At 31.7% G+C, this 14620-nt stretch overlaps 2 protein-coding genes across 2 annotated transcripts; both read right to left on the reverse strand.

Annotated features, from left to right (window-relative positions):
• Positions 1-1845: 1845 nt before the first annotated feature.
• Positions 1846-4855, reverse strand: LOC122310878 (protein BOLA4, chloroplastic/mitochondrial-like). The gene is made up of 3 exons (XM_043125104.1): positions 4472-4855; positions 3143-3210; positions 1846-2178 (listed from the first exon to the last, which is right to left on the reverse strand). Exons 1-3 carry the CDS (start codon positions 4769-4771, stop codon positions 2025-2027), a joined length of 522 nt encoding a protein of 173 aa, XP_042981038.1. The 5' UTR covers positions 4772-4855; the 3' UTR covers positions 1846-2024.
• Positions 4856-5430: 575 nt separating this feature from the next.
• LOC122310877 (benzyl alcohol O-benzoyltransferase-like) lies at positions 5431-7245 on the reverse strand. Its single transcript, XM_043125102.1, has 2 exons — positions 6656-7245; positions 5431-6548 (listed from the first exon to the last, which is right to left on the reverse strand). The coding sequence occupies exons 1-2, from the start codon at positions 7091-7093 to the stop codon at positions 5619-5621; spliced, it is 1368 nt and encodes a 455-aa protein (XP_042981036.1). The 5' UTR covers positions 7094-7245; the 3' UTR covers positions 5431-5618.
• Positions 7246-14620: the final 7375 nt, after the last annotated feature.

Raw genomic sequence — 14620 nt, forward strand, 5'->3', positions numbered from 1 at the left:
GTGTAACGTCAACCATATGAAATTCTTGACGGAAAGGTGTATATTGTCTTGAACTACATCATCTTGATAGCAAAAGATCTCCTCTCTCGCATATTTTTATATTCTTGAAAGATGTTAGCATTGTGTATATAGCATTACTCGATGAGAAATACTTTTTGCAGTCAGCAGATGCAGTCGGCGTGCAATTGACTGCCAAAAAAAAATTAATACGAGACCTACATGAAAAAAAAAATTATTTTTATAACTTTTTATAATTCATGTAAGTCCTCCTGAATATAAAAAAAATTTTTTATAATTTTTTTTTATTTATTCTGTACAGCCGACTGCACGTCGATTGCATCTGGCGACTGTATGTAGTAAAGCCATAGCAAATATTCTCAACGTTTTTCTTTTCTTTTTCGGTTCTTTTCCCGAATAAAGATAGCAAAAAGTTAGGTCATGTCTAGTAACTAACATGTTCGTTGAAAATCATTACAATGAGAAATACAAAAAGAGAAGCCAGATAGATAGATATATAAATATATATATATATATATATATATATATATATATATATATATATATATATATATATATATAATACAGAAAATAAAAGAATCGAGACATTTGTATCAAATAAAAGGCTTTACCTCATGATTTTTGAGTATTTCCCTTTTTGGCTAATATCAAGAAAAAATCTCCTATAAAGAAAATAAATTCTCGAATAGTCTACCTAACGATGCCTAATTACGTAAATGATATCGATAGATCATGAAAAACATACCACTATTTTTCCTTTTCAGCCAATACCTTAACAATTTATGTTGAAGATATAGTCATGAATAAGAGTAAAATGAAAAAAAATTAATTAATTAATTAATTAATTAAAGAGAGTAAAGGAAATGCAAAAAGTAATACGTCATGATCGGGATAAACTTTCAATTTTTTTTATTTTTTTTTTTGAAAAGGCATAGCTTTTACAATATTTTGGTTAAATTGAATTTTAACAAAAAATTATATGTATATTGTTAAAGTCGTGTTTCGTATACTTTTAGACCAAGTTCTAATGACTCAAATCTTCAATCTTGGACCTGCACACTCGAGAAAACTCTGAGAATCGAGAATCTTAATAGAGGCCTAGAAATTTCCGATGCTTAAATATGTATCACCTTAATAGTTCGTGCAAAAGAGTAAAAGTATCAGAGTTCTTCGTACTTGGAGATTGGCTTTTATACTAGGTTTCTGATAGTCAACTGCTCATATCTTATATCAGGGGGATGTATCCCCTCAACAGTTCCTTTAGTCAGATTCATTTAATGCACCGTGACTTCTTGGATAGCAAAATTAATGCAACGTAGCTCCTTGTCCTTTCTATCCTAAACATGTAAGTTGTCAAGCTCCTCCTCCCTTACCTGTCAGAAGATCAAAGACTCCCCGTGTTTCCCACCCACCTACTTATACAATGCTATCTGAAGCTAGGCATTATAGGGAAATACTAGGATAATGTGTCCCCTCTTTCCTTACATTTTGAAAACTTCTAGTGTCATTATGGTCATAGGCCGACCTCTGCTTCAAGACTAGGTACCTCTAATTGGCCAAGAGGTCACCCAGCCGGACTGGGCTCCCCATATTTTGAGCTTGTCTTCTGGACTTTCAACGCAAGGAAATAAAATTCCCTTATACCTATATTATTTAAATTTTTTTGGGGAGACGTAGTGCTTTTTAAATTTCTAAGGATAGGAGGTATTTTAGGTTTTTTGATGTCCAAAGAATTTTTTTAGAACTTTTAAGCGAGTAGGGAGCTTGTTTAAGGGGTTAGTTCAAACTTTTTGGCATTTTAGTACCTTTTTTTAGCCATACGGCCACTAAAACAGAAAAATCAAGTACAAATATAATTAATCCTGGCAAGAGCAAGCTGTTCGGATAATAGAATGGATAGTGATTTCAACAGAACTGAGGCACATACTTTTATCCCAAGAATTGCAACCAGAAAATCCATTAAAATGAATCTAGTGGCCTCAGACTAGCTTTTTGTCAAGTCTTCATCACTTTTTAGAAGCTGCTTCGTTGGGGGTTCGGGTAGTCATTTGGTCAACTGCATGCACTGTGCTCTGAAGCTCCTCCCAGATGGCTTTATACACCATCCTCTGCCTGTTAACAGCTGACTGTCCCTCAAAGGCTGAAGAGACAACATCAATGCTGCAAGCACATGGCAGATTGGATCAGTCTCATGGCTAAATAATGCCACATCTAACATATACATGCTACATGATCCAAGTTCTGATGTTCACGCAGTTGGGGATATCTTAACATGCATGAAGCGGATTCCTTAGGTCAAAAGAAAAAAAAGGTTAATGCAGCCGTGAAGTGCCTTATGCATAAACATTTTTGGGTGGATAGTTTAATCAATTACATCTTGCAAGCATTGTTGATCGAACCTGTTAGACTGGGGACTTAAAACATTGGGGGACTTAAACATTTCAATTTACCTGCATCGCTTCATGTTATACAATTGAATTAATTGAACGAGTAAATATAAATATCATATTCTCAAGTGCATGACACCACAAAGTGAGTCAAAAAAATGCTGAGGGGGTCAATCATTTTCAAGAGATTGAATTCATATGGAAATACAAGGTTTCTATGCAAAATAAGAACACTGATGCTCTCTGAAGCGGAAACCTCACTACTGTTTATCATGTATTCTGCTCTGATAGCATTAATCATGAAGATTCATTTTCAAAAGTACAATGGTATCTTTTAAATTCTTCTTCAGGGGGAAAACGCCTGGGTGATGACCTATACAACAGTCCAGTCAAATTCTTTTTGAGCAGAAAATCATGGGTTCTTTTTTCGTTTTGATATACCGTATGGAGAACACTAGTGTTAATAAGAGCATGCCATCACTAAAACGTTCAGAAAGCTCGATGTCATCAATAATAACGCCTTTTTTTGGATACCGTACTAAATGTACTGTCATGTACATACAACAGTAAATATGGGGAATTGCCATTAATCCCCAGCAAATTCCATTCACTTCTTATATTGAAAATCATATATCAATCGATTGATAAAAGAATCCAGCAAAATTGAATAAAGTTTTTCCATTATGATCTTAGTTTTCCAGATATATAGACATAAGCCAACAAGCACATGAGCTTACCTCACATGCCGTCCATCACCAGAAGCATCTTTTACAGTGACTAATTCTGCATTTAGATGTTCCTTGATCTGTTGAAGCATGCCACACATCATTTGTAAAGAGGGCAGGCAACTTCATTTAATTATTGAAAAAAAAAAAAACAAGAAGAAGCTTTTGGATGGAGGTGGACAAGCACAATCAACTCTAAAAAGTAACGGGATCAGAAATAACAACTACAGAAAATATATAGATAATCCGATCTTGGCATATTGGAACATCCCCCACCCACAAACAACAAACACGTCTCTGGAGTAATTGTTTACATAGGGATTTCCAAATCACGAATCAATGGTAATTTTTTCTGTGACTGATGACAGAAAGAGCCACTGTCAAAATCATGCCCAAACTGATGACATAGTCTCTCTCTCTCTCTCTCTCTCTCTCTCTCTCTCTCTCTCTCACACACACACACACACACACACACACACAAAATAAGAAGACTACACATCCCTCTCTCTCTTCAATTTCCCACGAGCAGAATAAGTGGAGTATTTCTGCATCCTTGTTTAGTCACTCTTAGACCTCCAGAATAAATAATGATGGAAATATTTAATGAGAAGAGGATTAAAACCATCACCTTGTATACCATAAATTGGTTCAGGTTCGTATTAATAACCTAAAAGAAATAGGAACCTTGAAAATCCTTTTGGAAAAAAGTAAGCAGATGTGATGATGTATAGACCAGAATGCCATCTAAAGAAGAAGACGGCAGATTAGGAATTCATTCACTGTGATTCAATATCTGCCCATTGTGCTAGCGGCTATTCAGAATGGAGTATCTTCTTGAAAAGGATCTCGAGATAGAATTGCCAATAAGATTATCGTTTCCTAATCCAAGGTGTCAAATCCTTAAAGAACCATATAGGAACAGTTTCAATTTTGTAGTCTTTGAACAGAAAATTCTCTTGCTTCTTCCCCCTTTTCCCTCTTCCTTTTATTTTTTAAAACGTCTATTATTGTTTCTCATAGGGAATTTCTTATTTTATGGTAAAGTCGGCTTGTTCAGCCTCTTTTCCAAAAAAATCATTCCTAATTACTCACTATAAACCATTCTGAAAAAGAGCCTGAACTTGCATATACATTTAGGTTCAAGGGCAATTTTACCCATTTCAAATTTTCAAGACTTGAAAGCTCAGTTTTGATTGAATACAGGAATGAACGAAAACAAAACGAATCAAATTCCAAATCTCAAATGCTAAAACTGCATCCAATTACTAATTCAACAATCAAAGCAAAAAATATTTTCCCGGAAAGAAATCCAATAAAAGCACAACACTTAACGTTGCTTACCTTTTTCTCCATGGACTGCATGAGCGGGGATTCTACGGAGCCAGCATCGTTCACGTGCGCGGCTGGTGAGCTGAAGCACCGACCACCCACCGGCGGAAACCCGAACCCAGATGACCTTCCATTACCATAAGCTTCTCCAATACCATCTTTACTATGACTTCGGAGTTTGGTGTGCGCTCTAGTGAATAGTACGGCGGAGACAAAGGGTTTTGTTGGCTGGGCTTGGCGGAGGAAGAGACTCCTTGCCGCGCGCGACGAGGCTGCGAAAACGTACGGGCGCACTATCAGCGTCTGGGCCATCGCTCTGACTCTGGTTAGTGGTTCCCCAGTTATGGAGCTCCGCTCGCCCTCGAAGCGGTAACAAATAACGGCCACGAAAGAGGAGAGGGATGGGCTTTAACTTGGGCCGAGAATGCCTAAAATTTTAGACGTCACGATTAGAAAGGTTATTCGGCCTCAGATCTCACCGCACTGCCGATATTCGTCTCGTTTGTTTTTACCATATATCTTTTTTAATTATTATAATTTTATTATATTTTTATATAAAATAAAATAAATAACTTAATTTTTTAATTTTAAAATAATAATATTATTAAAAAAATATATTTTAATAATATTTTATTTAATTTTTAATTTTTAAATAATAGATAAAATGGTAGTTTATAACTTAACTTACCCAAGACCCATTTGACCATTCCAACACAAGAGGTAACGAATAAAGAGAAAGTGTCGTATCTATAAAAGGATTTTATAAAAATAATTTTATAAATTAATATAATTTTATATAATATATTAAATCTATTTATAATAAAAATAAATTTACGGTAGTCATTTTATAAAATATTTTTACCTGTAAAGTGAATATCCAAATTCAAAAGAACCCATTTAGCTCTAAAGCCAATTACCTTCTGAACTGCCCAAGTGGAATAAACGCACTGCAAGAATCAGGTACACCAGAGTGCAGAAAGTTTTTTTCGCATTATACCAAAAGGGTATAAAAGTAACGAAAGTGCAAACCAGACAAGCACACACTATTGTTGCATATAATACTAATAAAAAATAATAATACATCACCACGTGGATGGGACTGGCCCCTCTCTCTCTGTCTTATCTTACAACAAGCAGCCATCTTGGTAAAAGTTTGGGATCACAGGCTAGAGGCAATGAAAGTGGATTTCTTCCCACTATCTTGCTCTTCCTTCAATAAGGAATCCATCTCCTTCGCAAATCTTTCCATGGCTGCCGCAGGCAAGCATATTGGCATCACTATTCCATCCTGTCCCTTACTGTTCTTAAATGGAATATAAAAGCTCGCCACTCCTGGAATGGCTCCTACCCCACCTTTGGCTGGCCCACCGTAAGCAGCCTTGCCCCATCCGAAATCAACCTCTCCAAACCCGGCACGTGTCACGTCCGATACGAGATACGTCCTCACCACCGTGAAGTGGGGTCGGCCTCTAAGTACAATCAGATCCGCCACAGACCTCATGTAGTCCTCGTCCACGTTGTTCTTGGCCTTCCTCACCAGTTCCAAAGCATAGCCCAAAGGATTCTCGCAGAGCTTTCCGGCGGTCGTGAGCGCCACGGAGAAAGCGAAAACGTTGCCGTAGTAGCCGGTCGGCAATGGAGGGTTGAATCTGGAACGCGCATTGACGATGCACAGAATTCGCACCTCCTCGTCGCGGTCGGGCTGGAGTGCCATGGTACGGCAACGCCAGAGGCAGGCGGTGAGTATCTCGAACGTGGAACACTGACTGAGGTGGTGCGGCACCAACCTGCGGAGGGCGGAAACCTCGGTGGGGCCGAAGAAGAAAGAGCGATGAGCCATGTCGTCGAGGGGGATGATGGTCCCTTTCGTGTCGGCCACTTCATCGTACTCATGGAGCGTGCGCGACAAGCGCGGTGGGTCCCTCGCGTTGAGGAGATGCCTCTGCCACACTGGCGGGATGGAGGGGGCCCTTGCGCCGCGAGCTATCTCTCCCACGGCCGCCATGAACTGGACCAGGCCAGCAGCATCGCTCATGGTGTGGTTGAGGCGCAGCGCAAAGATGAACCCGCCGCACTTGAGACGTGTCACCTTCAAGTCGGATATCCCATTAGAATGATTCAACACAGTAACACAGTAATTTCTAATATATATGTAAATTTCAAAATCCTTAACGAGTTCTCTAGTCGAATATGTACCTGAATAAGCAGTAATGGGCAATCAAGGACTCCTCCGGATCCCGGAACATCAAAAAGAAGTTCCTCCAAGCATGGAAATGGAGGTTGAAGAGCATCACCAAACTGTTTCAGAGTCAAGTCGGCATCGGCCTCGATGAACAAGACACCCTCACCCGTGCATTCAACTACAAGTTTCCGGCCAGGTCCTTCCCTAAGCCTACCGGCAAATGGGTAGTAGAACACCAGAGTTTCTGCAAGTGCCTCTCTGATGACTTTCACTGGATCGCTTTCTTTCATCAAGGGATCATATCTGTAGAACTGAATCACCGGGATTTGGAACCGAAGACCCTCTTGGTCGTCGATATCAGAAAGTTGCTTGAATTCGTGGGGTGTGGGCTTAGATGGAGAAACCAGTTCTGGTTCGCTCCTTCGTACTGTGAAAACCAGAGAGCCAGCCATGCCGAGAAGATTGGTTTGATCAGAGGAAGAAAGTGATCAGGGAGCTAGCTTTGGTGGTTGGCTGTAGAATTGGTGGGTGCTTGTGTGCTATGATGCGATTTCTGAAGTGGGATTTATAGAGAAAAAGAGAGAGAGGGACAAAAGAGGGTGTCGTTAGCAGAGTGGGGTACTAGTGGTGGTTGTGAGAAAGTGCAGAGTGATTTTCATGGCTGCATGGAATTCCAAACTGTTCCATAAATAATGACTTGACTAAACAGGGATTCATCAGCTTATCAACTGGCTTAGAGCATTGCCTTCATCAAATTTATTTTTTAAATTTAATAAAAAATAAATATTTTTCTTAAATTCAAAACCTCCCTAATTATAACTCCATATTATATTAATGATTAAATTCATCAAAATAATAATATAATATTAATTTTCTATTAATAATATTTTTAATTTATTTTTCATATTTTACAATTTCACTAACTATATATTAATTAATAATTTAATTTGATACTTAAATTATTATTTTCTAACTAATTTATTTTTTTCTCAACCTAAGTAATCCAACTAAAAGAATTCAATAAACATCTACCATTGCTTGGTTGCTAAGAGATTTCTCAGCAACCAAGCAAAACAAAAAATTAGCATGCTGAACGAATGCGGGAACGTCGTAAAATGCACATACATTTCAGATCAACAAATGAAGAATAATAATGAAAACGAAAAAAAAAAAAATAGAACAAAGAGAAGCAAAGCTCTTTTGTAATTACCAAAGTGGTAAAAAAGTATAAACTTACTGTTTCACAAAATTAAATTTATAAATTAACGTGGTTTAATGTGATATTAAGCTTATAAAATTATTTTTATTATAAAATAAATCAAACAAATCTCATCAAACGATATCAGTTTGTAAATTTATTTTTGTGTAATTTTATTTTTAAAATTACAATTTTATTATTATTAGTTTGTAATATTATTATTTCTCAACATGCTTATATTTTTATCGTTTGGATTATAATTCTAAACGTATGCCCATATTTATCATGGTAAAATTTATAATATTGATTTTATTATAAGTTAAAATTCAAAGAATATTGATAATTTTTTATTAATAAGTAGTCTTATTTTTTTTTTAATTATTATGACTATTAATAAATATAAATTTTACATTTTATGTAAAATTATATCAATTAGGTCAAATAGATTATGCATGTTAGTTCAATTCATTTATACTAAATAGATTGAAACTAGTGATGTTGTGTTGACCTATTTCTAATTAATTATTAAACGTGCTAGAATGATTGATACAACACGACCTGTTATTTAAATGCATCGGATTAGAGTTTGAAATTTTAACACGTTTAGCTTAACAAGTCATAATTAAATTGATCTATATAATTAAATATTCATGACTTAACATAAACCCGCAAACACATGCTGCAACCCTATCTCGTCTAATTAAAAATATTTTTAAATAAATATATGGAATCTTAATGGCGACATGGATTGTCGATGTTAGTGATTGATTTGTAAAATCTATAGAGGGTTGCTACGCTTTTGGTAAACATTTACACGTGGATAATTAAGTTTGGCAGTCCACATTTCATGCGCAAGAAACGATTATCTTTATGTTTATAAATTAAATATAAATTAAATATTATGAGTTTGGGTAGTGTGAAGTATTGAGAAATGTTATAAATAATAAAAAAAAATATGTGAAAAATAATAATAAAATATTAAATAGTAATAAAAAGTAATAAATAGTAATAAAAAGTATATAAAAAATAATAATAAAATAATAAATAATAATTAAGTATATTGAAAAATATTGAGATACTTTTAATATCTAAACATAGCTAATACGTGATATCCTATCTTTGTAGTTTATTATTTTAATACGATAGAAGAAAATTTAGAGGAAAAAAACAAAAAAACTGGCAACTAATGACCTGCCTTATTCTTGTATTTTGTTAAACTTAATTGGACCGACCAAAAAAAATCAAAATATTAAGAATAAATAAATAGAAGCCATGGAAAGAACGTGTAAGAGTTTTTCCATGTTCTAACACTTACGGATGTATTTGAGACTATTTAATTCTAAAATTCGGGCTTCACCTTTTTTTGGTTTGCCATGTTTAAAACAAGTGTTTGTGGAATGATCAAACTACTATTTACTAAATATCTTCTGGTTTCCCACTCACTTAATTATAATAACTAATAAATTTGGTATTTGATTAGACTGTGGGGTTATTGGACAACTTAGATAATTGTCTTGCCTATGTTGAGAGCTATATAACTGTAAAATCTCATCATTAGCTACTAAATAAGGAAGTATACTTTTATGGATTCCACTACTATAAAGTAAGGTTAAACTTAACTTTGAAGGTGTGTCGTTTCAATCTTTTGATCGTGTTGGACTTGGGGTGATTATCCCTAATGATAAAGGAGAGGTTTTATTTGTGTGCTTGATGTTGATGAAATAGAAGCTATGGCTGCATTTCAAGGCTTGCAGATGGTTTTGTGTGTAAGTTTTTCTTATTTAATATTATAAGGAGATTGCTTGGTTGTTATTAATTTAATTTGAGGAATTGATGCTACTTTATCAAGTCAGAATTCTTTGACAAGGTAGATTTAGCTTTTCCTTCGTAGGTTCATGGCTTATTAAGTGATTCATGTTGGACGACAATGGAATGATGCAACTCATTTATTAGCTTAACATGCATGACTTATTGATGATAGTATACAATGGCATCAATGTCTAGATTTTCTCTTGGCTCGAGTCGGTTTTTTTTTTTTTTTTTTTTTTTTTTTTTTTTTTTTTTTTTGAGGGAATGTAATGTGTTATCTACCTGGATGTATACATTGTCATTATGAATGAAATCTATGATATTATCAAAAAATAAATAAATTTGCAAATTTGATAAGAATATGATGTTAGATTAAAAAACTTGAGAATAAGCGATTAATTAATTGATCGATTTCATATTAATCTGCTTAATTCACAATTGACCCACATAGCATCTTTAATTCAATTAAGATTTTTCACTACAATATTAATAACTAATGATATGTTTAAGGTTATTACTCTCTTGCGCAAATAAATTTTAACGGCCATCATCAAGCTTAGAGGATGTTCACTTAAATTATTTGAGGTACACTTGTGAAAGTCATGTCATTGTCGAAAGACTGCGCACCTCTGCCTGTGCATTCAGTTGTAACTTCGTTTTTGGACACTCTACAAATAAAACCAAAAAAAAAAAAAAAAAAAAATAGTGAGAGACTTTTTCACGTTGAAATGTAATATAATTCTCTTTCTTTTGGTTTTTTGTTGTTGTATTCGTTTGTTTAGAGGTGTAGTTTGAGAAGTAAGACATCTCTAATATTAATGAATGAAGGGTCCTAATCGTCAATCTGAATTATTGACGGACGCCCTCATTAATTCAAAACATTTGACTGGCGTACCATCCTAGGAAGTTCTCATTTATGTGAACGTAGATCTGAAAGTATGGGTCATGTAACACATGATCAGTATTAAAAGGACAACCAACGAGATGCATATTTAATATATCAAAAATTTTATATATAGTTATTTTTATATATTTATTTATTTATTTCAATAATATAATTATATGTAACATAACTCCTAAAGGATACGGCCCAGTATTATCCTTGAATATAATTAATTAATCAAGGATCCAAGGTCTTACTTTCTCAAATAATAAAAAATAATTTAAAAATTATATACACAACACTACTATCCCACTATATAAAATGTATTACATTTATTATCATTAGATGTCTTTTATTGAATGATTATTTATCATCCAATAGTGATGGATATTTCATATCTAATATAGTTAAATGAAAGTGTGATAGTAGTGCAGTGTATAATATTACTCAAAATAATTTGTACAAAAATTATGGTATCTAATCAAAATTTAAATAAAAAATTTTATTTTCAAGTAGTCAATGCATGTGTATAGCACACCTAATAAAGTGTTCACATGACGTAATTTAATTTGAAACATAAATTTCAAATTTTTAAATATTACAAATTAAATCTTACAATTTAAATGATATAGATAATATAGTCTATATACCGACTTGATAATAGAATAAATCTATTTAAATACCGACTAAAATCGGCCAAAATTAACAAATGTTTTTAAAAAAAAATTAAGAAAAATAAGTGAATTAACTAAATTGGTTTAGCATTAGTCATTGCAATAAAAGAAAACTAGTTTTGGTTTTTTTCAATCGCAAAACAGGATAGTTATTTTAGAATTTTTTTTACGTATTTTTTTTTATACTAAACTAATGTGATTAGTCAAAATAATTATTTAATATTAAAAAAATGATACAACTAATGAAATTATTTAATATTAAAAAAATGATACAACTAATGATATTATTAAAACATATAAAGAGTTCGTAAAATTGACTGTATCTAAAATTTTTGTTTATTCTATTATAAATTAAAGAATATCTCAATTTTATTTAGATTAATATATAGATAAGTATTGATATTTTAAGATCACTACACCCTTCATTACTTATATGATATAATTTGATTTAAAAAATAAAATTTAAATTTAAATATTACAAATTAAATATTACAATTTAAATAATTTGAATTGTGTGTTTTATATACTAACTTGAAAATAAAATAACCATATGTGTACATATATATATATATATATATATATATATATATATATATATGTGGTTATTATTTATTTATTGAGCTATTGGAGTTGGGGCCAATGAATATAAATGCATATGATATTGGAGCCACTTGTATTATTAGGTCACTCATGTGAACAGTCGAAGTCAACATGTCCTTTGAAAAATATATAGAGTACGATCGATGTTGAAATAAAGGAGAGATGTATGCTAAAATTGGTCGTGCCCTTTAAGATAGCACTAAATAAAGTGTCAACTAAATTTTATAAGCATCCACCATAGGAAAAAAAATGCTAAGGAGAGGACCTAAAAGGCAAAAGAGAAGTCAAGCCACTTCTCAAATCATATCTCTGAGAATTGGAGCTTACACCGAAGGAAACCACGCATTTCTTGGCAAATAATACACACTTTCCTGGCATCTTCGTACCAGATCCACCAACTACTTGCCTTTTTTGTTTTTTATTTTATTTTATTTTATTCTATTCTTAAATAATGATAAATACAGTAATGTTTAAATATTTTTAATCTACTTAATTGATCATTAAAATAATCATTTTATATTAAAATAAAATATAAAAAATACGTAAAAATAACTGTATATAATATATTTATTTAATCATTCAGAATATCGAAAATAAAAATTTTATGTGTAATTATTTTTACGTACTCTATTAATATAATTAGCTGCATTATTATTTTTTTAATATAAAATAATTATTTTAACCAATCATATCAGTAAAGTGTGTAAGGAGTAGTAAAAATGATTGTATGTAGTAAAACTCTATTAAAAAATCATAGTTTCAAAATCCAAATTTAAATTATTTTATCCAAACAAAATCTAGTAAATTTCAAAATGCTAGATGCCACAGCTAGAAATTATTTTATCTGCACTGTATTATTCATTGTACTGAAGATGATTAAAATATAATTTCTGTTACAGGTATAATTAAGTAATTAAAGGAGATTAGGTTAGTCAACTCTTGATCTTAAACATGATATATATCTTGGGAATCCACTTCTTTTTTAATTGGTTCTTTCGAGTTTCATTATTAGTATAATTGAATTAGCTTGGAATACTTGGCATTTGATTTTGAATATTTTATGACTAAGACTTTAGAGTAGTCAGTGATTCACTTTAGACTAGTATGTGATTCAATAATAAAATAAAAATGATATTTATAATTAAAAATTAAATCACGTAATCTTTTTTTAAAAAATAAATAAATATAAAATTTATATAAAAATTAATTTTTTAATAATATATTTCAATATTTTTTTAAAATAATTATATAATATTTATATGATTATATATAATATTACTTATAATAAAATTTTTCCTAAATGACAAAAAGATGTTAAGTGGCCAATAACTACTCTTTTGGTTGTTGGATTTTCAAGGTCAAGTTGTGGATTGGAAACCTAGAAATATTTAGTGAATGGTCATTTTCAATCAAAATGGGGACGGACATCAAGTAATATAAAACACCCTGTTGGCACTATTAAAAACCCAAAACATGATTTCAACTATCATTATTTTGTCATTTATATAATGACGTGGCATTTGTCGATCACAGATATGGGATTGGTATAAAGTCGAGTAATTATTAAATATTCTCTAAATACTAAGAGTATTGATAATGGATTAATCATCGTCAAATCTAAAATAAAATTTTAATATAATCTTTTGATTATAATATATACTTTTAAATAAATTAGTCAACATTAAATTAACTGTCTTAATTTTAAATAATAATATAATATTATTTACTTTAATAATATTTGATAAGTTTTTTTTAATATTTTATAAATATATTTTATATATTAATTATTAAAAAATAAAATTATTATTTTTTAATTATTTTTTACTCAACTTAATTATTTAATAAAAAATAACTGTAGGGTGATGGGGGAAGAACCTAGGAGACTAGAAGTGATAGAAGGATGGGAAAAATATCACGATTAGATGAAGAAACCAGAAAAAAGAGAGAAAAAAAAAAGCGGGAAGAACCTAGAAGACTAGGAGTGATAGAAGGATGGGAAAAACATCACGATTAGATGAAGAAATCATAAAAGAGTAAAAAACAAAAAGCTTATGCTCCAGTGGGGACAAACCAAGAAAACAGCAAGTACAGGATAAAGAAATGATAAAATACTCTTGTAATCCTTGTACAGGAACTCTCCAAACATGAAGAGAAACTAACATTTACTGTAGCATAAAATTTAAATTTTATAAATTTAATTAGGCCAATATAATGTTTTTTAAAACATTTCTCATTAATTTGTACTTGTATTAGGTAATAACTAGACCATTGGCATTGTTCTAACACAACACATGTTACTCTCATTTTATCAGAGTGTCATGTCAATTAATATTAATATTTATATAAATAATTTTAATTACATGACATATTATAATAGATCATATAAAAAAATAACTAATAATTTTGTTACAAAATCTTATGATCTTATCACTTAACAGATGGAACTCATAGATTAAAGTATGCATGCATTCAAGATTATGTGCTAATATTAATATAATATTATTTTTAGGATGGAAAAAAATATTTATAATTATAAATTATGTAACTGTCGCATAATCATATTAAAAATAAAAAATAAAATAGAAAAAATTACTTTACTCTCTCAAAAGGTGGAATGAAACACATGTTGATGCTGTACACCTTTTTCATTTTTCATTGATCTAATCTGACGTTATTTGGATTTTAGGAGCATGCACAACAAAAGTAATAAAAGCGGAAAAGAAAGTCCAAGTGAAAGGACAATAATTTCACGAACAAGAAGAAGGTAGATTGGCTGATTGTGCATGTGCCATGCACTTTTTTCCTTTTTTTTTTC

This window comes from Carya illinoinensis, chromosome 5 (genome assembly GCF_018687715.1).
Source record: "Carya illinoinensis cultivar Pawnee chromosome 5, C.illinoinensisPawnee_v1, whole genome shotgun sequence".
In the NCBI taxonomy this organism is placed as follows: domain Eukaryota; kingdom Viridiplantae; phylum Streptophyta; class Magnoliopsida; order Fagales; family Juglandaceae; genus Carya; species Carya illinoinensis.